The sequence below is a fragment of the Anopheles maculipalpis genome, chromosome 2RL (assembly GCF_943734695.1).
Source record: "Anopheles maculipalpis chromosome 2RL, idAnoMacuDA_375_x, whole genome shotgun sequence".
Classification (NCBI taxonomy): domain Eukaryota; kingdom Metazoa; phylum Arthropoda; class Insecta; order Diptera; family Culicidae; genus Anopheles; species Anopheles maculipalpis.
In genome coordinates this window covers 42414421-42442218 of record NC_064871.1, presented here as the reverse complement: position 1 = coordinate 42442218, position 27798 = coordinate 42414421, and the positions used below count along the sequence as shown (strand labels likewise).

The 27798-nt window shown below is 43.5% G+C and overlaps 2 protein-coding genes across 2 annotated transcripts in view; both read left to right on the top strand.

Annotated features, from left to right (window-relative positions):
* Positions 1-27798, top strand: part of LOC126557593 (probable splicing factor, arginine/serine-rich 7) — a 151520-nt gene that overhangs the window by 54586 nt on the left and 69136 nt on the right. The gene's annotated exons all lie outside the window — the stretch shown is intronic.
* Positions 9677-18795, top strand: LOC126559659 (adenylyl cyclase 78C). The gene is made up of 11 exons (XM_050215829.1): positions 9677-10034; positions 11533-11933; positions 12065-12391; positions 12787-12979; positions 14183-14409; positions 14484-14645; positions 14710-16740; positions 16807-17103; positions 17172-17397; positions 18447-18592; positions 18662-18795. The coding sequence occupies exons 1-11, from the start codon at positions 9677-9679 to the stop codon at positions 18785-18787; spliced, it is 4494 nt and encodes a 1497-aa protein (XP_050071786.1). The 3' UTR covers positions 18788-18795.

The following is a 27798-nucleotide window of genomic DNA, read 5'->3' as shown; positions in this document are numbered from 1 at the left end:
GGGCACGACCTGGGAAAGTACTGGTTAGAAAAAATGAAAATCGTTAACGAGGCAAATTGCGAACTTTGCAAGGTGCCAGAAACAGCCAGACACATGATCTTCGAATGTTCCAAGTATAACCCACCCCTAGGACTATCTTTCGAAGCATTAGAAAAGCATTGGAAGGATGAAGATGGAAAGTGTGTTAAGGAAATAGTAAGCTTTGTAAAAAGGAATAAGATAGAATTTTAAAAAAAGGCAAACAACTGACCGATAACCAGCCGATCATCAAGCGAGAAAATATGCCGCCGATATGACTCTTAGAAATCGAAAGGCAAAATAGAGTGAGGTAAGCCTCTGAATATGAACGGGAGAGCGAAGCCTCACCGGCCATAGGAGGATACAATCCACACTCGAATAAGATGAAGAAGAAGAAGAAAAAGGAAGAAAAGGTGACAGAAAATTGCTTTTCACAGGATGTTTCATCATGTAGAGCTGATGTGTTGTACCGGAAGAAAATATTTAAATTTTAAATGTGTTTATTACAATTTTTTATTTCCTAATGACTGTCAGACCATATTCCTTCAAATCTAATAGTTCAATCGCGGATCTTTCGGATCCACGTTTTGCATAGAGAAATTTGTTACCAGTTTGTCAGGAGTACAAAAGTGAAGAAGTGAAGTTTTATTAACTAAATTTGCCCTATTTATAATTTTCTGAGTGTCACTCATGCACTACTTACAGTAGTGAACTCACTACTCACTTGACGAATTGTTTTTCGTCAAGTTTCTGTCTCACCGGTGTGCGTGTACACCAAACTTATATTTAGCTTTACAACTCATTCAACTTCTATCCTATTTGGAGGGTCGAGACATATCCTTCTCACTCAATTCAAGTGCACATTATCCCGGGTATGGTTCTGTTGTTGTTGTCCTCTCTATTTCCAAAGGGTTAGCGCCTCTTTGGAGCATTGTGTCGTGGAGGCTGGCAACTGGCTGACAAGAAAACCTCCTTTGTTGCGGATACTTTGTGGTGGTCGCCACTCCATTTCGTTGCCAGGATTTGGATGCCTTGGATGGCGGGCCCACCATCGGCACGAGTCCGAAAGCCACTACAACTTTGTGAAGCTACAGTAGCATCTAACTCACGCATTCCACCAACAGTAAAGCCGTCAGTCACAACTTCACGGCGTCCAAACCTAATTCAATTGGTTCAGTGATCTTATGGTGTCACTGATGACCCTGATTATTATAAAATGATATGTGCTATGAAAAATCCTTTTATTCAATAGTGTTTCGTGTTGATTGCTAGTACTATTTGCTTTTTAGTATAAACATTCGGTGAACCGAGTGTGCCCGGGATAAGGCAAATAATAGGGAGGAAATGCTTTGTGTTTATATTAATTAGTCATCACAAGCGCTGTTCACAATACGGCATTATACCGTCAAAATTAATTATAAATAAAATAAAATAAACATTCGAGATTTGCCCTACATGGAGACGCCAGGTGTTTTGTAACCTGATACTTAACTGCAGACGGTTATCTTTATTTTTGTACAAATTTATCGTAATTAAGCATAATTCGTGTCAATTCAATATAATTCAATCATCATCATTCATCGAATTGATACTAACGTGTGCTCTAGCCAACTTTCATCAACATAATTAATTACCTCATATTTCTTGAAACCAGCTCCATGTCACATTCTCAGGAAGCACATTGGCGTTATGATCTATGAGATCACCCACTGTAATCATTATGTTTAACATTCACATATAATTGGCCGAGAGTTGCATCAAGCTTGAATCGTATTAATATTTCAACCAAACCTCATCGTCTTTTCATACACACAAATTCAACGCTCGATTGAAAATTAATCACCCATTTCGTTTCCCGCGCATTTTTACATTAAAAATCCAAACTCCCGCGATTAAAAACAAATTCTCGCCAAATCCAGCAAAGATTTACGTGCCCTGCACGATCTCAAGCCAAGTGAACGAGCCAAACGAGGCAAATCGATTGGCGTGAAAGGAGGATTTATCGTTTGCCTTATCTTGTTGAAAATAATTTATCTAACGCCGGTCGCTGCCTGACACATTCCGCTGACGGTCGCCGATCGATGCACCGCCGGGCCCTGACCACTTTTTCCACAACAACTGTTGTTGTTGTTGCTTTTTCCTTTGCTACATCGAGCGATGAGGGCCTCTGTCGCTACCTTTTTTCCGCAAGTGTGACGTGCTGCGGTGTGGAACAAAAGGGTGGACTGGAAAAAACTTGCGTCCACCATCCCCATGTACCACCTTATCGGGTGGCAGTTTTTTCCACAATTCCCTGCCGGAGGAGATTCACGTTCTCTAGTGGCTTTCCGGCGTTATCTATGTTGGTTGTTTGGCTCTTCTGCTTCCTCGTCTGTTGGACCGTTGCTGTAAACCTTCCGCTAATTTGCTACATCCTGCCAAGCTTATCGACCCTGACTGAGTCTGCTATCTCGGGCGCGGTATCGATCTTTTTTTCCGATAGGCCAACCTTTTTTGATTCGTTGGCGGTGGCATATTTCAATGCGCGCTGTTAAAAAAAAAACGGTGTGACGGTCTTGGTATGGTTGGCGTAACTTTAGTGAGTTTTAGTTAAAAATTTAAAATACTTTTTGAATAGAAGCGGTTTCACAATTTTACTAACAAAGTTAACAAGAAGCTGGCATACAATATTCAAACTAAACTGTACAGTAAAGCAAAGCCTACGGGCGTGTTCCTGTCCCTGTTTCCTTGAACATTCTCTGACTAATTGATGGTTCGATGTTGTTTATCTAATCGATCGGTGATAGTGCAGCACAATGTTTTTCCTTCGATGGTCGTGCAACAATCTTATCTAGTTTGATTAGTTAGCAGGGCGGAAATTCATTTTGAATTAAAAGATTTTTAGTCTGGCATCCCTTTGTGTTGTGGAAAAACCGGAACTTCCTGGACGATGAAGTTCGAGGAAGGCTTTTTCACTGAGAAGAAAGTGGACAAAAACACTAAGGAAAGATCAAGCCGTGCTAGTAATCATAAAATCTTTCTCTTCCTTTTGCATAGAATGCAGTTAACATTGTATGTACCATAGAAATCTGCCACCGGAGCGAAGATAAATCCCAATAACTGTAACGCTAAATATGAACCACTGCCTACAGGAGGTAATAGGAGCTACACATGCTTAATCTTCACTTGCCCTTATCCCGCCGGCAAATGGCTCCTCGCACTGTGACTACTGCCAACAAACCACTGCTTGCTCCCAGGCGTGAACGTGCGCTGCAATAGGTTCACACCGGAAGGGCAACGCTGTTCGCTTGAGTGTGATAAATTACCTCAAAGGATGTGTAGAAAAGGAGGAAACATGATAGGCGCCCGTGAGCATCCAGGTTACCGCAGGGAATGCGGTCAATAATTATGCCTGCAGATAGGGCCTTGCAGACTGATGTCATCAGACGCTACTGACAGCCATTTTACTCTAATTAAATTTTATGATCGCGTCCGCCAATGCCATGCCAACCGAGCTTCGCAGGAGACGCCGGCCAGATAGATGGGGACGGACGGATGGAAAGCTCCAAGTTTCCGGTGTTCATTCTCCCGTACGTTCATTAATTCTTGTTGACGCATTTACCTTCAACCCGTCAACCCGTGTTGTTGATCCCAACGTTTACCAATGCTGTCACCATGGACAGGCGCGTTGCTGGTCAGGTGTGTTGCTCGGAATGTATGACTGCTAGTTCGGTACACCACCGAGTTGGACGCATGGACTTCAGGGTCGTCGTTATCGGGTGAAATCGAGAAAACGGCCGGTAGATTTTTACGACCACCATAAACCGCCTAGGTGCAGCGGGCTATTCGGTACTACAAACTAACAAGCAAACAGTATAAGCGGAAAAAATACCTCCTTAGTAAAACTGTTGAACAGGAAAAAGAGCCTTAGTTGCACGGGAAAACATCACTTTAATTATGGCTATTAAAGTCTGTTCTTAATGGTCTTTTCATGGGTTAAACGAACACAGCGAAAGTTGCTCTTTGTAGTCAAGTATTGATAACATATTGGATTCATGTTAACCGTAAGCTAATTTAGGCTGACATTGAATGTTTTGTACTTTTGCTTGCGCTGTGCTAATTGCAAATTTATTATGAACCACGAACCAACCATTCACAGCAATCGCGGTTAACTAACAAACTACGTGGAAAATGTATCGAGCGAGCAACCGCCACCGTCAACTGTTGAAAACTATAATGCATAATGGTCAATTGCATATAGCATTACCGGATACAGTCAGGCAATTCAACTGAATCCAACCATTATTTCATTAAATAATTATTATCCTATCATTACAGTCTACATCACAGACGCTTGATTGTTAGCATGACCATGGCCACAAAACCACACTCACTTCTGCTGCTTGCCGTGCAAGCAAATGGCTATCTATAGACTGCAATGGGATGATGTGCCTCGGCTATGTATGAACCCAAATGCAAGTAGACTTCATTTGAATGGATACGACAGTCGATCATTATCCTGTGGTCGATGCAAAAAGCACTTATGGTTACCCTTTTCAATAACGATTGCGTAAATCAATGCACGTGCGAGAGATTGCTCAAGTTCAAGTCAAAATCAAGCCAAAAGGATATAGCGTTTAAATTTCTATGTCACAATCGATAAAATAGCTCACTGAGTTGTTAAAACATTTTTTAAACTAGAGCGAGAATCTTTAAAAATCATATTACAAATGAATAAAAAGGAGTTAAATCCGCTCCTTCTTTCGAAGGAAAAGCGTATTCACCTCTTGACTTTTTCCAATTATCGTTGCGGTGCAAAGCAAACGAAATGGAAATTATAACACGTTTTGTGTTTGGTCTTGTTCTACGACAGAGCGTTGCGCCAGTTGTTTCCTACTTAGAATTCGAAGGTAAAGGAAGGATTTAATAGAATTCCATGTTTGCCATTTATGAGATTTCCGGATAATTATTTTAAGGAGAAACAACTCGGAAAATTTTTAATTACTGCAGTGTAAATATAATCGACCAACATCTCGTTCATGCAGGTTGAACAAATTTTAAGCGTTACGTAGATTATGCTCTGTTCATAATAATATAGTTACGTTTGAGTATGACGACTCTTCACCGTATTGTCGGTCATTTAAAAAAATTCTTCTTCTTGGCTAAACGACTTAATAAGTCATGCCAGTCATCGAATGGCTTACTGGACTTCCTGATAATTTATTAATTTATTTATTCATTTATTCCAGGCTCATTTATTTACTTTAGTAAATTGGCTTAACGAATTTACAAACAAATTTAACAAAAATTTAATACGATTTACGGGAAGTGGAGGCAGGGGGTATTAAAAAGATTATGAGGAGAGGAAGGAAGATTCACGTAGCTGAGCATGGAAGCGAGACATGCTGGAACAGGTGAAAGGTGTTGTTGAAAGCTAATGGAGGGGAACGGGGAACAGGTGATAGGAGTGAAATGACATCAAATTTATTTAATAGCAACTTGCGATGAAGCTAGCACGGATATAGGAGTGTCTTTTTTTCAACGGGCTCAAGCTCAAGAAGGCGACAACGGACAGGAATTAGGGAGCGATAGACAGATGATAACCGGTAAGGAAGTGACAAACACGTAAATTTGCGTTCAAAAAACACTTTTCAGTCTGGCCATCGTGGTTGAGCCTGGAGGGGTCCAGACTACAGCTGCGTATTCCCGGGATGATCGAACTCAACAACAAGACAGGGACTTCAGACAGGGGGGATCATGGAATTCGGACAATATCCCAAGCTATCAGGCTGTCAGTGATTTGTTAGCTTTGCTGATAACATAATCAAAGTGGGTATTCAAGGAGAGTGTCTCACCATGCCACACACCCACATTCTTTACAGAAGATACCCGACCGGATAATGAAATTGATTTTATGGGCTTTACAACTTCGTGTTCTGTGTAGGATCTTAGAGAAATTATATTTACAAATGTTACAGAACCTCAGAGCGAAGGTTAAGCTCAGTTTTTACCAAGATTATAGGTGGATTACCTCTAAATTGGTTTGACTTATAAAAATGCATTTCCTTTTTAATTATAAAGACGTGCGGTGATCACTAAAACTTGATTTAACCTAACCCTCCCATTACGTTCAGGATTTATAGAAGTATTTGAATATAGCAGTTGATATAAGAATTTTAGAATCTCTCTTAAATTATAGATTTTTTCTCTTGTGTGTTATATAGTAATTATTATATCAAACCGCGAAACCTTGAACTAGTTCCTATAAACGCTAGGACTCATTATCACTTGATGCAACCAATTTATCGTTCTTTCCGAGTACACTAGTACAATCATTAAAATCATTACACTAACCTCTTCAGCATGTATGCCCCAAATAAAAACCCATATTTCTTCCACTAAAGCAGCATCACATCCATGGGTTTTTGGTACGACTTGGGACCATTGGGATCACACGAGTACGCAGAACGTTAGCCAAGCCATTATTGTGCGGAAACCCGAACGGATTATTGTCCACCAGCGAATGATGACTTTTTCTAGCCCATGCACATGGAACCGTTCCAAATGGATCAACGGGGTTTTTATTTCACCAATGTCTACTCTACACTGTGACATGTGCGTGATTCTTGGTATCACATTTTTCATCCCATTTTATGGACACTTTATTACTGCTGCGTTGCGTAGCTGGCAGGCATTGTTCTGTAGGCTTACAGTTCGGGGGTTTTCCGCGAGATCGGACACAATTTTGCGTTTGTTCCCTGCTCATATGTTAGACTTCTGTGGCTGCAGACCGACCCCAAAGTGCTTAAGCCGCAGCTGAGTGGAAGCGAAAATGAAACCACGTCAATGCAGCTTTGCCAAAACTTTTCCTTGGCGGCGAACATTTTGCGCCGATACTCTGGATACAGAATATAAAAAATGGGTCTCCTGCCGACGATCTCCGGCTCGAGGAAGGGTTGAAAAATAAACAGAAACGAAAACCAAAAACGGAACACAAGATAAAATGGCCCACTGCGCCACAACATGAATTGTACGCGTGCTAACCGTGCGAAACAATAATGGTTTCCGTGCCCGGAAAGCAATCAATAAAATGCTCATTTATTATACGGATTTAGTTCACTAACGAAAGCTCTCATCATTGATGGGGGGGGGGCACAGCGAGCAAACACTCTTTACATCGGGCATCAATGGGCATAAACTTACCTGGTCTGTTTGGGAAAAGCGTCGCATGATGAGTACCGGAACATGTGTACAAACAGGGATAAAACTAAAGTACATTACCCGATGCCCGGCCAACCATTTGATGTCGCGAAAAATAAGATGCTGGAAAGATTTAGCAACGATTGATGCCCGTCAATAAAATCTTGTCATTCGGTGTGCAACAAAGAACAAAACAACACCAACGCGAAAAAGCAAAAAACTTCACTGTGAAAGTGACAATGAACGAGTTGAAACACCATCAGCAAAAGAACACGAACCTAAACCGCACGAAACGAAAAGCTCTCATCTTTGGAGGAAAAAAAAGCTTAGTTTATGCGTCCTCAGTTTCGGCGGATGGTTTTATATTTATTTCTGTCTTTTAGCACTTTCACGCGATTTCATTCCGACAGCCAGCACCGACGGGAAGGGGCTATTTATTCGATCAAAGACTTTACGGACCATTGCTTGCTCCCTTCGTAGGAATATCTAGTTTGCGCCACAACGATGTTTATTCGTTTCGTTTTTTCGTGAGCAAAAAAAAAAGAGACGAACCGGGATGATCAGATTTGAAAAGATTCGCGCTCTTATTTTATATCCTTTTTTTTGCTGTGATGGATGCGTGGTTTTGTTTATGCTTTTTAAAAGAAATTTTCATCAGAAATGAAATGAAAGTGGTTGATTGAATGGCGCTTAAAAGAGTGAGAGAGCAAAACAAACCAGCATTTGATGGTCAGGATTGATGGTGCTATTTGTAAAGTGATGGCACTGTCTTTCTGTAACCAAATTTATGAAATTATGTAGTGTACACCTTTCTGTGGGGAAAAAAGTCTAATATCCTTAAAGAATCCTTCAACATTTTTACACAATTTTTGCATCCAAACGCTGAAAAGATGCTTGTTCCATTCCACTAACAAGAATCAGTTGCATCGAATCGCGCACAAGTTGAATTGCGGAAACGCATCCTTAGGCAAGCCTGGCAGCGTTTCACACGGAAAATGGAAAATAGCACAGGAAAATCAAAAATCCGCCCAGGAAAGCTGCTTTTTCGTGTATGAACAATTTTTGCCGCTTCGCCGTTCAACGATCTTCAATTTTGGTGAACCATGAATGGTGGTTATATGGTCGGTAAATACCCCACCATGCTGTGTCAATACAATTTTAAACGAGCTTGCTTAGAACAGAACGAACGCTAGAGCAGCTTGTTGATGGTTTATTATGTGCCTTTCTTCCCAAATAAGCGGATTGACGTACATATACGCTACCAAAGCGGGACTCCTGGAGTTTGCTGCTTTAAGCTGCGACGGCCACACTGTAACAGAAGCTAATGGTCTGGCAAGTGTGTGTGTGTGTGTGTGGGAGGTGTTCAACTACCTATGCTTCGCGTGCCAAGAGTACGTGTATGGCTCCGGGGAATATGGTGGCACCGTGTGTGAGTGTGTAGCAAATAAACGAATTGGCGATGAAACAAACGGTTGAATTGAACGTTTCTACTCCACAACCGTACCGTGCGCATCGTGTAATTTGCTCAATCGTCCTGCTAAAGGTGGTAAACTCTGCCGGATATCTGCCTGAAAGCGAAAAAAAGGGCAAAACCAACGGGGGCTACAAAGGAAGTGGATTAAATCCTTCACTCACCTGTCGGAGGGCTAAAGCAACGGCACCGGTGTCCTGCGCGTAGGTGGAAATGTCAAAGAAGAAAATGTATAAATAACTTGGAAAAAAAATTAGAATTTCAGATACTGCAAGCGACGAACACAGGGCTAAAACCGCAAAGACTCAACGACCACAGGATTAACAAATCAAGAGAATGTGGAAACTATGTGTGCGGTTTTAAATTCTGAGCTTTGTTTTTTTATAGAATCCCCAAAAGGCCAACCCATCCAAAAATGTAACCAAAAACGGAGAGCTTGTAGCCATGTGCAAGAGCTTTAAGACTACTTCAAATAGTTAAAAGATACTTTCCAAAATTTATTACATGTATAACTCTTCGATTCGGAATAAATTATTCTTTGCCAATTAAAAACAGCCAAACATTGGGAACCAAATGCGAAAACTCGCGTCTGTTAACAACGACAAACATTTATCAATCCCTACCAACAGACTGATTCAAATTTCAGCGCCATTATAGCTGCTAGACTTCAGTTCCATTTTGTCATTCCCCTCTATTGATGTGTATTGATTTTCGGAACCTATTGTGGAAACGTTCTCCCGTCTGAGAGGTTTCTGTGCGTTTTTTGGTTTGGGACATCGTGGTTCAAGAACGTCTTCACGTTCGCAACAACAGCATAGAATATCACGTTTCCCCCGAGATTTGAATCATCAGAATGTTTCATTATGCTGCCTCCTTTTTTGTTTGTGTGTGTTTTTGAATCAAACTTTAAGTAAGCTCGCCGTACTTATTCGCTTCATTGTTTCATTTTTCATTGAAACAGTTGCTTAAATAAACTTCTTCCACGGGCACAAACACTTTAATTACGCGATGGAACTGCTTGTTTCGCCGGATGCTGCCCGTAACATTGCGGCCGGAGTGTTGGACCAGGAAAACCATCACGGTGGCATTGTTAATCCGGCCGCAACGATTGATCTTGAGCAGGAACAGCTGGAGAACGGGAGCGTGATTTGTGACATTGCTAAAATACCGCGAGTTCCGGGCGATGGTGCCCATGCCCCGGACGATGAACCGGACCCCGACGACAGACCGTCGCGACCCACCACCACCGATAGAAGCGATCGATTGCGGTCGCTTTCCCTTGCGGGATGTGAGCCAGAAATTAACGGAGACCTGCCTAAGATTGATCCAAGCCGCATCGATGATCCGAGTGGAAATATGGAAAGAAGTGAGTATTAGAATAAAGTTTTTTTAAGATGTTTTCCAACCTATAAAATCGCTACTTGATCCATATCTTCATATGGAATGCTTGCTGAGAAAAAATCCTCTTTTCCCCAGAACAAAAGCCACTCACTCTGTATGCACAGTGTCCACAAACCATTCAGGTTCTCTCGTGTCGACACAGTAGGGATGCAAATTTCTTACAACACAACACACTCGCTTTCGAGCTGTAGGACTAGATAGGATCATTTTCGCTTCGGTAAGCTCCTGAGCACGCACGTCTTTGTGTCCATAACATCCACATCCAACGAATACAACACAACATATTGCCCAGCGGAATAGCCTATTAATAAAATTCGTCCCTTTTGGAGAAGACTCTCAAGCCTGGGATAGAGCAGTGGAAGGAAAGTCAATCCCTCCCTGGCCTCGTCCCTTCTCCCGTACGTACATCCTCTTGCTGCCAATCGGTCGCGAAGTGGCCAACCTACCGGCCAAATTGAATAATCGATAATTTGTTCTCCCGCAGCCATGTGTAACAAACTCCAGCTTCTAGCACGGAGGGGACGCGAATAAGCCTAGCAGAAGTGCCCCAGGTGCCCAGGAAGCGAACGTATTGATGTTCTTTATCCTACCAATTTTTTTCTTCCTGTTCGTTCCCACCCACAACCACACACACACACACACACAGTGGTTTTTGTTCTGCCCGTTTAGGTGTGTGCCATTTCGCATCACCATCACTCACGTCAGTGCCTTGACCAAAGAAGTGCTAAAAATAGCCTGCGGATGCCACGGTAAAGGGTCGGCTAGGGTGTTGGGAGGGGGGATGGCGGGAAGTAAAAGCTAGACGAGCGACCGGATGCCCTGCGTTCATGAATAGTATTAGCAGGGGACAGACATTTTCACGCATCGTAGGCTCGGCCCGCCGTTCGGCACACAAGAAGCTGGCACACAAATGGTGCCGATGACACAGCGACTATTAAGCGACAACAAAGCATGGTGGAGATGGGCATGCGAATGGCAGGAAAAGCTTGTCCCGAAGACAAATTACTTTCCCCATTGGGGAGGCAATACAAAAACGATGAGATGGGAGCTTTTTTTTTGCTATCGTTTGTTAAGTTTTATTGTAGTTTCGATTGTATTTGGTACAATATTGAGATGCGTTCAAATATAAATAATTTCAACCTTATGCAAAACAAAAAATGTTAACTTCGATCATCAGACAGCTATTAAAAAGAGTATTCTAAAAACATATTCTTTTAGAAATATTAAGGCAATATTTCAATATTTGTTTTGAAAAAGCTTTACATTAAACCGTTCAGGATCAGGAACCGAATCAGTTTTATGTAGAATGAATGTTTGAGTATACAATATACCTGCGAAGCTTTCAATGTTTTTAATCAATCAATCTCCCATGCAGCATTATAAACCTCTGCTAATCGATACACTGTCCAATGACATTAACAGTAATGTTCAATATATTGCACCCACCTTCCCCAAACTAACAGCTGAAAAGGATGAAAAACCACAATCAAACGGGGTAATGTCACCGTCCTTCACCATCCAGCAATGCAGCCCCGACTACCAGGAGGGCAAGGGTGGTGATCCATTACCACCACCGCCACCGGGCGGAGGAGAACTCCCTGGGTCGACGGCAGCAAATCCCGGCAGCACTACCCACATTCCACCGCACACCAACAACACCTACTCGGCGTTCAAGCGCGGCAACGTGGTTAAGGGCATCCTGTGCCCATCCATGACGAACTCGTTTCGTGCACCGTCCCTCGAGCGATCCTATCTGACCTATTCGCACCGACAGCGCCAAAAGTCCCTGATCCTGGTGAACGTGGTCGACCTGGTGCTGAAGGTGGTGCTGGCCTCGGTCTGGATCGGCTTCAACAGTGGCATGGTAGGCATGGCTTTATCGTGTTATCAGTGATTCAATAAATAACGATAGCACCACCGATACCGACTCCGACCGACGCGAATGACTGGCTGGTGGGTTCTTTCTTATTTTTGCTGACTTTGCTTCCCTCCCAGACAATCAAGCCGCACGAGGTGACCTGGTCCGTGTGCTGTATCATCTCGAACTTTCTGATCTGCGTGCTGGGGAGCTGGCGCCTGTTCGCCAACAACTATCTGCACTGGGCGGCCGTCTGCACCTGGCTGCTGCTGAATCTGCAGGGATTTCTCGGCGAAGGGTTGGGCTTTGCCGAGCGCGAATATTTGATCTGGTACGTGCTGTTCATTATCTTCGTCCCGTACGCGATGCTACCGCTGCCGCTCAAATGGTGCATGATTGCCGGCTCGATGACCGCCATCTGCCATTTGGTGGTTACGTCGCTGAACAAATTTCTGCACGACAAGGTAGGTGTGCATCGTTTGGGTTCCGTGTATGGGAAAATGTTACACCCAAGGACTTTATCCGTTATGTTGTGTAACACGCAGTTATAAAATAACTATAAAATGAGGTTTTTTTACATGTTTAATGTATGTAATGCAATTCAAAAGCATAAAATTCCAAATTTAAGCAACTTAGACTTTGTCACACAAAACTATAAATTTGTATGCACTTTAAGGTACAACGAACTTGGTGTCTAACACCATTCAAGCTACTTCTCTATAAAAAAAATGCCACTATCTAAAAAAGTGCAGTGCAGTCAAGCGATCATACTGCTAAGCTCCAAACGGCCCGTAATCAAACAGCTCTGTAAAACACAGACTTACATCGCGCGTACCTTTCTCGCCCACTCTCGCCGCAGGATCCGAGCTGCATCGTACGGCAGATGATTGCCAATCTGTTGCTCTATCTGGCCATCAACTTTGCCGGCATGTACACCAAATATCTAACCGACCGCGGCCAACGGTTAGCCTTCATCGAAACGCACAAGGCTATGGAGCATAAGCGCGAATCGGAGAAGGAATACCAACGTACGCAGCGATTGCTTGACTCAAGTAAGTAGCTCACAGTGTAATCCATTCGAGTTCGAGTACACCAACCGAGTACAGACCAAATGCCACGATGAATCACCGCAAGATAAAAACAGCGATTTTGTATATAAACCGATCTGAAGGATATCATCATCATCATCAGCCAACGGAGAGAACGATGCTGGTGCTTATGCCTACCGGCAATCATTTTTGACTTCGTTTTTATGGTTTTATTTTCCTTGTTTTTTTGGCCCCCGCCTGTGTGTATATGTTTTATTTCCACTTCGAACCGGCCGCTAGGCTAACACATCTACGCCCGAAGATGGATGCTGTGTGTGTGTGTGCATGTGATCGGAAATCAAATTAGTGAAGCTTTTCCTCGATGGGGTTTTGGTTGAAGGAGTTTTCGATAGTAATTTAATTAATGGCCATACAGCTGTATGGACTTGCATGTTGTTGTGGTTGTCGTTTTTTCTTTGTTTCTCGTTTCTGCAATGGCCGACCCCGTGCGGGTCACTTGTTTCTGAAGTGATGCCTACATGTCTGAAGCATAAGCATCGGTTCCGGATGAGTTCAACGCTCTACTACCATAGATCACGTTTTTTCCCCCCTTTTCGTTTTGTTTTATTTCCATTCACTAGTCTAGTGAAGTGGAATAAAGGAAATTTTAACTCTTAATCGATCGATTCGTGGACGAAGCACCACTAGAACATTCGAGCATTAAAAGCATCTGCTGGAATAATTTAACCGAACGCATTTGCAACGCGTGCTTCCAGCACGTTCATATTTTAATTTTTGTTCAAACCACTCCTGCTGCTTATTGCATTGGCATCAGACCGTCTGTACTCTTGAGACGCTTCTTTATACGTCTGCTGCATGACAAACCATTTGCTGACTTACTAACTAGCCCCCGATGCTTACACAATTTGCATAATTATTCCCCGAGCATGGGGCGGTGGCGAACTTCTCTTCCGGCATTGTCTGACTAGCATTACCGACACTGTACTGGTTGATTTTGTACGAAAAAGTTTCACGTAATAGCCACCCGTCATAACAAACTCGCCGCTCGTATAAAAACTTTACCGCCCGAAAGGCAACAAAACCGACGACAATTGCACACTAACGATCGGGTCACAACAATTAAGCGAGTAAACTTTTTGTTTAATAGCCTCTAGAGTCAATCAGCTACAGTACAATTTACTGTCCATTCATATCTTTCCGTCACAGTTTTGCCAATGTTTGTCAACAATGATATACGGAAGGAGATGTACAAATCGCCAGAACAGGCACAGGTTGATACGCAGTTTAAGAAGCTTTACATTTACCACATGGACAACGTGAGCATACTGTTTGCGGACATTAAGGGCTTTACGGAGCTGGCGAGCAAAACGTCCGCCCAGCAGTTGGTGAAGATATTGAACGATCTGTTTGCACGGTTCGACAAAATTGCGGAGGTAAGTTGAAACTGGAGTTGGCTTTGGAGGACAACACTTTGAACTTTTTGATGGTTGGGTTTTGGCATTTGCAGGATAACCATTGTTTGCGTATTAAGCTGCTGGGAGACTGTTACTATTGTGTGTCGATGTTTGATAGTCAGAGCTGGAAGAGTCGTCCCGATCATGCGGTGTGTAGCGTTGAAACTGGGCTGCATATGATTAAGGCGATTAAAGATGTCCGGTGTCAGACGAATGTAAGTGAATGCGCTACAGAAATTGTGCCCGAAATCCTTCTCATTCATATCCGTTTCTTCTTAGGTGGATCTGGACATGCGCATCGGAATCCACAGTGGTTCGGTCATGTGTGGAGTGTTGGGCGAAAAGAAGTGGCACTTTGACGTGTGGTCCAACGATGTAGTGATTGCGAACCACATGGAATCGGGCGGCGTTCCGGGCAGGGTTCACATTTCCGAGGCTACCCTGAAGTGTCTGAACGATACGTACGAGGTTGAACCGGGCAATGGCGGAAGCCGTGATAGTCATCTGAAGATGATGAACATTAAAACCTTCCTAATCAAGCGAACCGAACCGTTGCGGCCCCGCAAGCGGCTCATGGATCGGCAGAGCACGGTACAGTTCGAAAAGGAGACGGCTGCACGGGTCGGTGAGTCGCGTTTCCGGAAGGATTCGAAAACGCCAAGCATTACTTCCAACAGTACCAACACGACCGGTACGACGGCGACGTGCTCGGGAGCGTCGGCGGCCAGCCACGTGACGGGGCAGGTGGCTACACTTCCGCACACACACAACAACAACAATAACACAAGTAATAACAACAACAACCATATCACCAAGCGCACCAGCAAATCGACAATCCACGAAGATGAAACGACGACCGATTGGATACCGGAGATACCGTTCAAAAATCTGAACCAGTGTGGCGTGAATGCTGTGGAAAGCTTTCGCGACAAAAAGCACTGCGATCGGGAAGATCCACTCACGTCGACGGAGGAGGTGGACGAGCTGATCGATCAGAGCATACAGATCAACTCGAACAAGCAGATCCGCCAGGAGTATCTGTACACGTGGACGCTCAAGTTTAAGGATTCGTCGCAGGAGGGCACATTCTGTCAGCTGCGCGAGGACATGTTCCGTTCGAACATGCTGTGCGTGTTTGTCGTGTGGATCTTTATCGTGCTGTGTCAAGCGGTGATCATACCACGCTGCACCATACTGATCGTAGCCCTGTCGATTACCACGTTTCTGCTGACGGTCGGGTGCATTCTTGTGATGGCGGAAGAGTTCTCCGGGTTGCCAAAGTTTCTGCAGAAAAGCTCGTCAACGCTTGTGCACGATCGTAGCCGGCGGACAATCTTCGTTTGTCTTACCATTATTTTAATGTCGATCGCCAGCTCGATGGGGCTGATGATGTGCGATCTGGAGGAGGTAGAAAGTACAACGGAACAAAGTACGGCAAATCCGAGCTACGCTTACTGGCAGGCTGGGGGTCAGCTGAATGTGAACAGTACCACGATGACGTTTTTGCGCCATGCATTGGGTGCGGCAATGGAGATGAAGATTGCCAATAGCAATGACAGTGAGCCGAACGGTACGGAGGTGACGATCTACACGCACAGTGGTGAGTCGCTGGAGGAAGATTCGGAAACTCCAATTCCACCCGTTCTGCATCCTTCCTGTGTGCATCCGGAGTATGTAGTGTTTACCTGGGTGCTCTGTTTGATCTCACTGGCGACAGCCCTGAAGCTGTACTATCTGGTAAAAACGTTTATGGCCATCGCGATGGTCGCATGCTACTCCTTCCTGATACTGCTCGTGTTCGAAAAGGTGTTTGATTCGTACGACTTACAGTACATACAGGCCAGCGGTATGCCACTGGCAGCGCAGATGATGATTCTGCTCGGTGTGTTCCTGACGATGGTAACGTACCACGCACGGTTGGTGGAGGTCACCTCGCGGTTAGATTTCATCTGGAAGGAGCAAGCCGAGAAGGAACTATCCAACATGAAATCGAACCGCCATCTGAACGATCTGCTGATCAAAAACATTCTGCCCGATCATGTCGCCACTTACTATCTGTCCGAGGAGCGTACCGATGAGCTGTACGCGAAGATGCACGAGCTGTGTGGCGTCATGTTCGCATCGATACCGAACTTTAAGGACTTTTACTCGGAAGACATTGAGAATGGTAAGGCGTGCATACGCATACTGAACGAGATCATATCGGATTTTGATTCGCTGCTGGAAGAGCCACGTTTTGAGACGGTGGAAAAAATTAAAACGGTTGGTGCGACGTACATGGCTGCATCGAATCTGTGCTCCACGAAAAAGGTGAGTTCGTTAAAGTCTGTGTGTGTGTCGTTCAATATCTAAAACGTTATTTTTGTCCTCCAATAGCAACACGTCGACGAACAGGACGAGGAAGCCGTGTGTGATTTGGTAGAGTTTGCACTGGCCATGCGCCAGAAGCTGCAGGAGGTTAACAAGGATGCGTTCAACACGTTCCAGCTGCGCGTTGGTATCAGTAGTGGCCCGCTAGTGAGTGGTGTCATCGGTGCCCGTAAACCGGTCTACGATATCTGGGGCAACACGGTAAACGTGGCGTCGCGTATGGATTCGACCGGGGAAAATTGGAAAGTACAGGTACCGGACTATACTGCCGCATTGTTGCAGACGAAAGGCTACACCTGTGTGGTAAGTGTTTGAGGCCGCAGTGGGACAAATATTCTTGCTCACACTGGTTCCATTTATCTACTCTCCAGCAACGTGGCGAAGTGAATGTGAAGGGGAAAGGACTGATGCTAACGTACTGGGTGTTGGGCAAGAACATATCCGCCAGTCAATTAACTTCTCCGGCCCTGGTGCCTGCCGGTGTTCCACAGGCACAGACACCATCGCTACAGCGACAAACGTCCCAGCACAGCTCGCTAGCAGCAGTCGTCTTCGGCATGATGCAAGCCTCTAAACGCAGTAATATAAACACAACGCGTAAGTAACTGGCGAACCACTGTGCAATGTCTTACAGATTGTAACCATCGATCATACGCTATGTTGTTCAGATCGTGCGATCTTCAAGGCGGTCTATTTTCCTTTAAGTGAACATTTTCTATGCTAAAGCTCCCATCGGTGAAAGAATCGTTTATTACTGTCTCCTATCTTACTAAATAACCTTCTATTGACGTGGCAAATTATTTTCTAATTCCTTTCAAAAATTATCCAATGAAACCCTCAATTCATCCGATCGTAGAATAGCTTTCCCATCATTTCTATTTCACTTATGTTTTTTTTTTAAATATTATCTGTTTTTTTTTTTACTTATTATCTGTTCCGTTCCCATTTCAACACTATATAGTTATATACTGTTTTCTCTTTCTCGTTCTATTGTTACGTTTTACATTGTTGTTGGTAATTTACTCTTGCGGACGCCATAAACAATCTCTGTGGCCGTCTTGCACATCTTCGTATCTCTCTTTCTCTTTCTCTTTCTTTCTCTCTGTGTGTCGTTATCTGTGGGTGTCTTCTCGTAGCCGAAAAGTGTGGCTGGAGTCGAGCGAAAAACTTGACCGTCAATAAGATGCGTTTACTGCCACCGTACGTAACTGCTGCTGCTGCTGCTTCTTACCCAAAACCATAACCTAACCCTGGGGTATTATGTGTGATTAACTTGTCCAAATACTGCCCCCAAAAAAAACCGTTCTCCGTATGGAATGCTTTGCGTCCGATGTTTTCCACAGCCCAGTAATGCAACTAGTAGATTGTCTCTCAAAGGGTGGCCCTTCGTATCTTAAGAAACTAATACAGCTGATGAAAATACAGCAAAGAAAAAACAACATTAGTTAGTTACTTAACCTTGTCGGAAGTCTAATCTGTCGCATGTATGTTAAAGTTGATATTTCGTGTGTATTTCTTCTTTCCCCTTCTACTAATGTCGAGATACGCCTATGATCTCAGTGTGTACCGTTCCTGTAACATTCGAAACAACCGGCCCTTAAGCTATCACTGCCGAATCGCTAATCGAATCCTGCATCTATCCGCAGCAACCGCAACGCCTTCTCCGAAAACCCGATTCGGGCGACGGGGAAGCACATTCAGCTCAGTGAGATTGAATCAGAGAGCGCCGTGTAACAACCCGGTACGACGCAATACAACTCGTGTCCGTGGCCGTAGTTACACCATGAAGAAGGTAAACGAACGATCGCTTTGACCAGTAAGATATGATCACGTCTAACACGTCCTTCCTTCCGTCTTGCAGTATCCAACCGTTTCATCGCCAACGATGGGTTCGACCGTACCGTCGGAAGACTTCGGCGTCAGTCCCCACATACCATCCTTCCGGCAGCTGCACCAGGAAGCCAAATCCCACCAGACGGGCCTGTAAAGTGTCCCGTGCCCAATGTTGATCTTCCTTTCGTTTCCCCTCTTCCTACTCCTGGACGCACCATGGGTTGTACGGTAATGCCCTATCCTGCCCTGTGACGTTCTAGCCAAATTTTCTAGTCAACACGAAATGAACAAAGTATTTTAACGGATTAGAACTGATGTTTTAGGTGGTAACGGGTGAACAATTGTCAGGATAAAGTGCTTACAGCTGTGCGAAACGTTTCAGGGAGAAGCCATTAATGCGTATGAGTGCGTGCATATGTGTGGTTAGAATAGTGTGTAACCATATATCTCACAGTATCAGACTGAACGAAGGAAGTTCATGTAGAGTACTTGTTAGGACACACCCAGAACTAAGTCTTATAGTGCGCACATAAGTGTATTGCGTTGGAACCAAACATCCAGCAGACATACACACACGCCTATTGGGGTTCTAAGCATAACAGTATAGTGGTTCCTTGTCGAATGTAATTTTGAAGCATTGGCGAGGAAAATATTCATCCTCGAAGAGAGATAGCTTAGAATCGAAGGAAAAAAAAAGACATAACATAGCTGGAAAGTATAAGTATGGACTGTTGTCACGAGCGACCTTATTTGTAAGGCCCCGGAAAGTCATCCCGCTACGGGAATACGGATGGAAGAAGGTGCGTAACATAGTTTTGGTTGATTTTATGTTCAGTATTGATAGCACCTAATGTAAAAGGTACATATAATACGAACCCACGGTAATTCATGTCACCGTCCATAGTCGTGTTTTACGTTGTGCGAGCAGGAAACAAACAACTGTGCAATAAATAAAACCAAAGAAAACGAACCAAACCTGTTCTGGAACAGTAAATGTGGCCTTTTATTATATGCATTCTTTTTAAAATAACCAGTTCAATATAAATAAACGAAAAAACCTATTTATTTTCATGTTCTTTCTTTGTAAATGGTAGCGACATCTGGCGGATTGCGTGTGAACCATATTATCTAAGGCATGACTCGCATACAGGCTATTTTTGAATTTGCATGCAATGTTTGTTCTCTTGCACGCTACATTATCTTTTGCACGTACTTTCTTAGCGGCATTATTTGTAAATGTAATTTAGTGCTGAAATGTTATTTATTTATTTATTTACAATTAATTATGACGGACCAGTGCCGTATAGTTCACACCGCTTGTGTTGAGTAAATTTAATAAACTTTTTGATGAGGCATTTCCTCCTTATTCTTTGCCTTATCCCGGGCATACTCGGTTACAGTGCTGAAATGTTATTATTGTAAATTGTTGTAAAGGATTTGAGAAAGCAAATCAATAATTATTTAGCCATGAGTCAAAGTATGAAATGCATTTCAGGACGAAAATTGCATTTATGTCAATATCTAATCACTGCCACTGTAACTCTCTTAATGTATTAAAGTTTCCCGAGCGAAATCAATACTAACGTCCCATACCACATAACTGCAACATATCACTCGTCAGGCTTTCTAATCCAAAATGGTTCATTCTGCGTCAACACAACATAACAAACGGACGGGAGAGCGAAAAATTGCCCAAACCCCAAGGGATCTAACAGTTCTATTTTTAAAAGTCCAAACCAAAACCACCAAACCACCAACAGCGGAAGACAAAATTGCTTTAAAACGCGCCAACGCGCAATATCGATCGTTTTCATCAATTTGCCAGCGGTTAATGAACGATGCGTAGACATATTTATGCTTTTGGTTTAGCAAGCGACGCTGAAAGTTGGAAGCGGCTTTGAGAAGATCTCTGTAATTATTGTTCATTCTTGTGCCTTAAGACAAAGACACACGCGTTTCAATATTAGTAACAAACGTCACATTATGATATGAATCACCCACGATTAAACGAGTCATAACTGTGTTAGTTTAATACGAATTTTATCTATGTTTATCTACAAAAAACACCGACAGTAAACTAAAATCAACGGTAAGGTTTATCAAGGTAAAGAAGAAAGTGACACAGAGCTTAAAGTTGCTGAAAGTGGCAAACAACTATTTCGCTGTTCTGCAAAAGGGAGTGTGCAGATTTGCATCGAGGTGAGTAACTGAGGGTCATCATGGTTGGTAACCGGAAACACCACCCATCGCTCGAATAGATGACGATGGTAATGATGGTGTCATTTCCGTTGTGATTGAGCCAGCAACACTGCATGAACCATTGGGCGAGGAATGTGCCATAGTGCGCTGCATTCTTCACGCATCGACACTATCCGTATGGTCTGGTGGATTGGCAAAGCACGAACGGGCAAGTAGACAAGCCTGGCCATTATGCACTGTTTCACTGCGATGAGGAATTGCAAGCGTTCAAATAAGAAACGCTTGCAATAGCTAAGTTCGATCACTATTGTTCGTTTATCTATTTTGTTTATTTAGATATTATCACTTTTTTTGGTTAAAAAGTGCGTTAAAAAATCTGAACTTAATGGTAACAGAAGAGAAATAAATAATTATACTCTCTTCCGATCCCTTTTTTAGCACAAGCGGGTTACCTGCCGAGGGGCGGAGAGGGAGGGGGCGGAGTCAGTGGACCGATGAGTTGATAAATAGAACGCTAGTCAACAAAAGGTGGTAACGCAACCGGGACAACCCTCGTGGCTAAAATTCGATAGCAAGCGCATGGTGGCCGGAAGGAAGTAGAGCAGCGGACAAAATAGAAACGCAACAAACACAGTCAACCCGATCGGAAGCCCGCCCGGCTGCTAGCCGGAAGTAGCGCCAGAAGCGGAACATTCACACCCTCCCGTTGAGAACCATACAGTTAGAGGTTTTGAGTGTACTTTTGCTCACGCGACATTACATTTATCATCATCGTTATGCCTTTTTTTTTTTGTGTCGCTAGCAAACAGCAAACAAACAGCAAAGAGAAGCACCGCGAAGACAGCAACTAACCACCATTTCGTCGCCACCGTCACTATTTTCCGGTCAGTTGGATGCAATGCAATGCCGGCAGGGAGTGAATCGAGAAAAGAACACCGAGCAGGAAAGGAAAGCTAGGGCTTTTTTTTTGTAAACCCGTCTTTTGTCGCCCGGATGTAGAATGTGCCTCCCGGAACTTAGGAACAAGCGGCAGCTCGATAACGTTGGCAGCTGAATGCAGCAGTCGAAGCAGCAGCATGTGTGTCATTCGCCGAGGCTGACCGAAGCCTGACCAATTCCCGTTTGCCTCTGCAGAAGAAGCTTGTGATGTTGCGCTGCGCAAATTCTTATGCTTAGATGAATGACCAAAGCTGTGAGCATGTGGTAGCGAAACCTGATACGGCTCGTTTGTTCTGAAGAAGACGTTTTTTTTGGGGCGCATGGTTCGAGCACCTGTTTTAAAATGGAGCAATTTTGTGTGGCAGAGATTTAGTATTTATTTTAACTTATTTTTTTATTGTGTAGCAGCAAGAATGGGATGCTGGATCGAGTCAGGATGATCCTCGTTCGGTACGATGCGGTAGCTACATCAGGAGCCTCTTCAGGAAAATCTTGTTTTAAATGTGATTGAATTCTAGTGCCGGAGTAATACTTTGCGGCCTTCGAACACTTCGGTTTTGATTTTTCAGCACTGTTTGTTAGACGATGGACACTTCAAGACGGTTATTTTCAAATTCCAAGACGAAAAGCGTAAACAATTTCAAACTCGTCCAGAAATCATTGTAACAGTTACATGTTCTTTTAAACAAATCTTTCAATACAATGAAGTCCTTGAGGACAAGAAGTCTTCAAACTAAAATCACAAATGATCAAAATGTTATTGGTATTTTAATTCTTCTTCGAAAGGGCGCTCAGATGTGAGCACATCTGTAAGTAAACTTGGGCCAGCCAACAAGCTCGTTATGCTTATGCCATGTTGGGCGTGAGTCCGCCATTCTCATCATGTGCCCAAACGACCGTCCCCCCGTAGTGAGGACTGACTCACCAACTACGTGGTATCGGCAGTCTAGCAACCCATTTCGATGGCCGGCATGACCTTAGACGTCGTTAAGCCAAGAAGAAGTGATCCACCGGCTATTTCAGTGTGATCATGCATTTTGTCTGAAGTTTATGAAGTCCCTAAGCAACCAAGACTTCCCTAGAAACAATGCGCCTCCGGACTTATCTGCTAGACGTTGTTATCCTAAGTTAAAGCTCTTTCACCTCAAGATCGTCGCCATTAACTAATACTATGTATCAGAGTTAAGCTTAATGCTTAACTTGAATCCTCAATCCTTTATGACTAATTAAGGATCACGGCAGGACTCGGGGGTGTAATTTCCATCCGGACCGTTTCCCCGTTCTGAGGACTGACCTTAGAAAGTGGTTAAGCAAAAAATATGAAGAATTCTCAATCCTTAATGCTTCAGTATAAATCAATGCAATACCTTGTCGTTAAATCACCTAGAAGTCCTGTTATTATTAGGCTTCCAATCAATATTATTACAGCTGTTGCTTAAAAGGAAGGAGGTTTTTGCAGAGAAAAAATTATTTCCAAAACAAATTAAACTCCACAACTAAGATCAACCTTTGTCCAATCCACCATCAATTGCCCCACACATCTGCAAATGTATGTAACTCTGCCACTGCAATTGGAGTGGCATCTGCACGAAACGCACAAGACACCCTCACCGATCCACTGAACATTTTCTTCGCCGTCTTCCCTTCTTTCTCCCTGCGAGTGATCGATTGTTTTGCGCAAAGCAACGTACAAAAAAAAATGTTTTCCTTTCGGTGCAGTTTTGTTGTTTCGCTGCATACCATTACCATTGGGTGGTTGGTAAGCGTGGGCGGTGGGGTTATGTTTGATTGCTTCATTTTCGCATAGCGCGCAGATCGGAAAGCGGGCCGGATTGTTTCTGTGTTGCTGCCGCTTTCGATTGTTTCCCAACATCTTAACAATTTAACGGTGTAGACACCACCGAGGCCGAATCGCTTGTTTTGCGAGCCAAACAATGTGCAATGTGGTGCCCGGTGTGGTGCCGTTGCACTTGCTTGCTTCAATGCGTTGATGATGATGGTGAAGGTGTGCGTACAAATGTCTATTTGTCGATTTAGTCGATTTGTTGCTGTTTACGCAAAAGACTTGCCTGGAGGTAGGAGTTGCTTGGCTGGGTTGGCCGTACATTGTAGTGAAGAAAATTACAGAGTACTGCATAGTTTTGTACAGTGATTATTTAGTTCGCATATTTTAATAAGAAATATATTTTTGTGTTAACTTTCCGATCAACAATCCGATCGATCGATCAGGATGCCTCCAGGCAGAGTAGCTCACAAAAAAAGAACAAATGTCCTTTCTTCCATCGGATGTCATTCCGTCCCGTTGCACTCGCCACGTTTCCCCCCTCTACACGTAACGTTTCGTGCCGAGCGAAACACGAGGGACAAAAAAGGTGACAGCTGCCGTTTCTTCCTGCGCTATGTTTGAGTAGGGATATCAAACCCTTCTCGTTACCTAGTTACGATGCTGGTGCTTGTTTTCATTGCTTACTTAGTTTTGTGTTGGTTTTTACGTTGCTCCACCATACAACGCTGTGTACAGTCGTGCTGCGTACCGTTTTCAACGATTTATTCAACCGCTACCAACCGATACCTTTTTTTTGTACTAAACAGTGATCGAAAACGGTGGAAGAGCCCTATTTGAATTCCCCACCGCCAGTTGAACCAGTAATGCACGCACGCACGATCAGATGCACGCGGACAAACAAAAATGCATGAATCCGTTGCGCGGTGCGCGTCGGCGCAAGCGTGGGAACTCGGCTGAGAATGACATACGCACAGAAGAGAAACGGCCCTAGGCGCGTGGGTCCGGAAGCAGTGTGTCTACCCTTAACGCACGGGGAAGCAAAAAAAAGGCATCTAAAATGCTTTGGAGGGGTAAAATACATGACACAAATGAAAGAAGAAAAAAAACGTAGAAGGAAAAGATTACTGCACTGTTGTGTCGGCTGGTTGCGGGAATAAAAATGAACCATATGTGTGAGTGTGTTGCACTTAAAACATATTTCATCTATTGCAATGTGCTTTCTCGAAGGAGGCTATGACAGACGAAGCGAAGAAATGGTTCGACCTAGAATAACTACCGTCAGCACACATGGCAACGGCTTTGCTGTACATCGACATCAACATGTTGGTGGCTTTTGATAGCACATATGATCGCTGATCTTTGAATGATGAAAATCAATTATGTTATCAAGTCCAAATATAGGTCCATTGGTGAAAGAATGGACTGAAATCTACCAATATTTGTGATATGGTCACACTAGCAATTTTTATCATAAGTTAAGAGCACGTATGGTGGGCCCGGTGGTAGGGGACAACGGCACCTGTCTTCACACGGTAGGACCGAGGTTCAAATCCCAACCTGACCGTTGTCCCGTAGTGAGGACTGGCTTTCCACCTAAATGGTAGCAGTAAGTTTCGTAACCTATTAGAGGGCCGGAGTGACCTAGAAGGTCGTAATCAAAGAAGAAGAAGAAGAAGAAGAAGAAGAAGAAGAAGAAGAAAGATCACGTAATGGAGATTCGAGCATTAGCTTTAATTAAAAAAAATGTTCTGTGATTAGTATAAAAGAGCTGGTAATAAATCATTTTTGGAGAATATTTCCCAAACGCTGACTATTCAGCTATAAGGACAATCAAGTTAAGGAAACCTGTTAATGAGGTAATGCCAAAGAAAACAATCCATAAACAGAATTTTTAAACAAGCAGCAAAAGGGCTTAGTATAAAATGATAAAACTAAATAAAAATAAGCAGGAAAATGTAAATAAAATGTTTGACCGTGAGAAGTTAGGTGTATTCTGGTGACGCTTTGTCCTTATCTTTTTTTAAGATAAAATAATCGGTTCAATTTGATACGCTTTTGCGACTAATCCTGATGTAACTATAAAAGTATTATTTCCTTTTTATGGTTCTTATTTGTACAACAATATCAAAACATCCTCATAGAAATGGGCGAAGATTTTTAATGTTTATTTTAAGACATTAAGTAAGAAAGACAGAGAGAAAGAGAGAGGAACATCGAGAGAGACTATTATCATGTACGAGAGCTAGGGAGGAACGGTGGTCCGGACGGAAGTATACAGCGAGGTGGGATGAGCGGAAGTTCGCGGTCATTGTTCATTCATACGCACACAAGCCGGAACAAAGACATTGCGAGAGCGAGATCTACCGCAAACCTCACGGCACGCTCAAACTCTTCTGCCAGCGCGAGAGGAATAAAAGGGGCGAGAAATCGGATGTCGGAGTAAGAAGCGACGAGCAAGAAGCTTGAACGCTCTCCTCTGCTATGAATGAATTTACATGAATGAATGCATCATCATCATCATCATCAACATCCCCCGCGCAGATCAACAAGCAAAAAGAAGAAAAAAAACACACAACATCACACACTTAACACCGTGCCCTAGGCACGTCGGTACGGCCTGGCCTACCCGGATTGGTATACTTTATGAAGCTATGTTTTTCAACTACGAACGATTGGAATTTTGAAATACAATTTAGGAAGACGCCCGACTGGAGGACACTTTGACATATTTTACACCTGGCCCTGGAATTTGCGGCAGCAACTCGCACGTGCATTAAACCCGGGAATGACCGATTCCGTGTGTGTGTTTGTCTTGATGAAAGGTTGAGGAACTTCACAGAGGGAATGATAGAGAGAGAGAGAGCGCGCGAATGTGTGTGAGAGCGAATGAATGAGTGATAGCGGGTGCTGCCTGCATACATGCATCGAAAATCACTCGAAAAATGCAATCGCTTCGTTCGTAAGGCTCGAATGCAAGTGTGGTTATTTGCTTTTTTTTTTTGTTTTGTGTACGCCATTTTCACACCTTCGCGCGATTGCATTCGTTCTGTTGGTCACGTTGCCGCGTACACTTGCCCGTTTGTTTTTCAAGGTCCGGTAATCTCTTCTTTGGGAGCATTAATGCATTACGGGTGTTGTTAGAGCTTCCGGTCTTTAGCAGCGATTATGAGGTATGGCATTGATTTGTCGAACGATTTTAGACACAAAAGCATTAATTCTTGAACCAGCAACACAGCAACACAGCTTGCCAAAAATACAACGAAAGTGAACCAGTGAGAGCGAACATTTCTTTCCTTTCTTAACGAAAGCAAACGGACGACGACCTTCGCACGCTAAGCGAAAGTTTATTTTGACTGCGTGCGAGCTCCGATGCAACTATTTGGCCGTGAAGAGAAGGAAAAAAGCAGATACAGTATTTGTCGCTCTGGGAAGATTATGTCAAATCGATTGTTTTTGTTTATTTTATTCCCCCTCCCCCCTCCCCTCCTAACTCTTCCCATTCATTTCTGTTTCTTTCTGCAGCTGTGTGTTGTTGGGTGACATTAGGTCGAAATTTAAATGCCTTCGCTGTGTGTATTTATTTGTTATTTCTCCCAATTCCAAAGAGCCTTCTTCGTCTGCTTCGTATGTTCGTCTGGCGCTTACATATTCGTCGGATCGAGTGTATATTCGTACAACAGAACCGACTGGATGATCCAGTGCGGTAGTACACGTGTTCATTCATTACTTTTTTCCCGTGAACGTGATTATCATGCCGATTGGTGTCCTTAATACATGCTCATGCATTTGCAGAATGGTGAAATGCTTCCGTGTGGATTATTTGTTGAAATGATTTTTAAATTTTAACAGGCCAAACGACTATTTCCTACACACAGCACCGGGGTGTTGGGCGTACAGGATGAAAATATCATAAATTTTGACACATCCTGCAAGCGGGTGAACAGCAGGCAAACGAATTTCACGCACCTGTGTGTTTGTGTACGCGTGTATGCGCGCGGTTGTACACGCACACTCTGATTGGTGGTTTCCACAGCCACAGCGTGTACGTGTTGGTGCGAGAACGTGATTTCAAACGCGCTCAATCTCACACGCCAGTGCGAACGAACCGAACCAATGTACCACAATGGGAGAGTGTGGTTAGATTTTTCGTCAAAATTTCATCTTCCCACTAGCTGTATAAATATAGACAATGAATTAAAGAAAATTCTTGTCCTTCGTTTTTAGTTTTGAAGCTTGATATT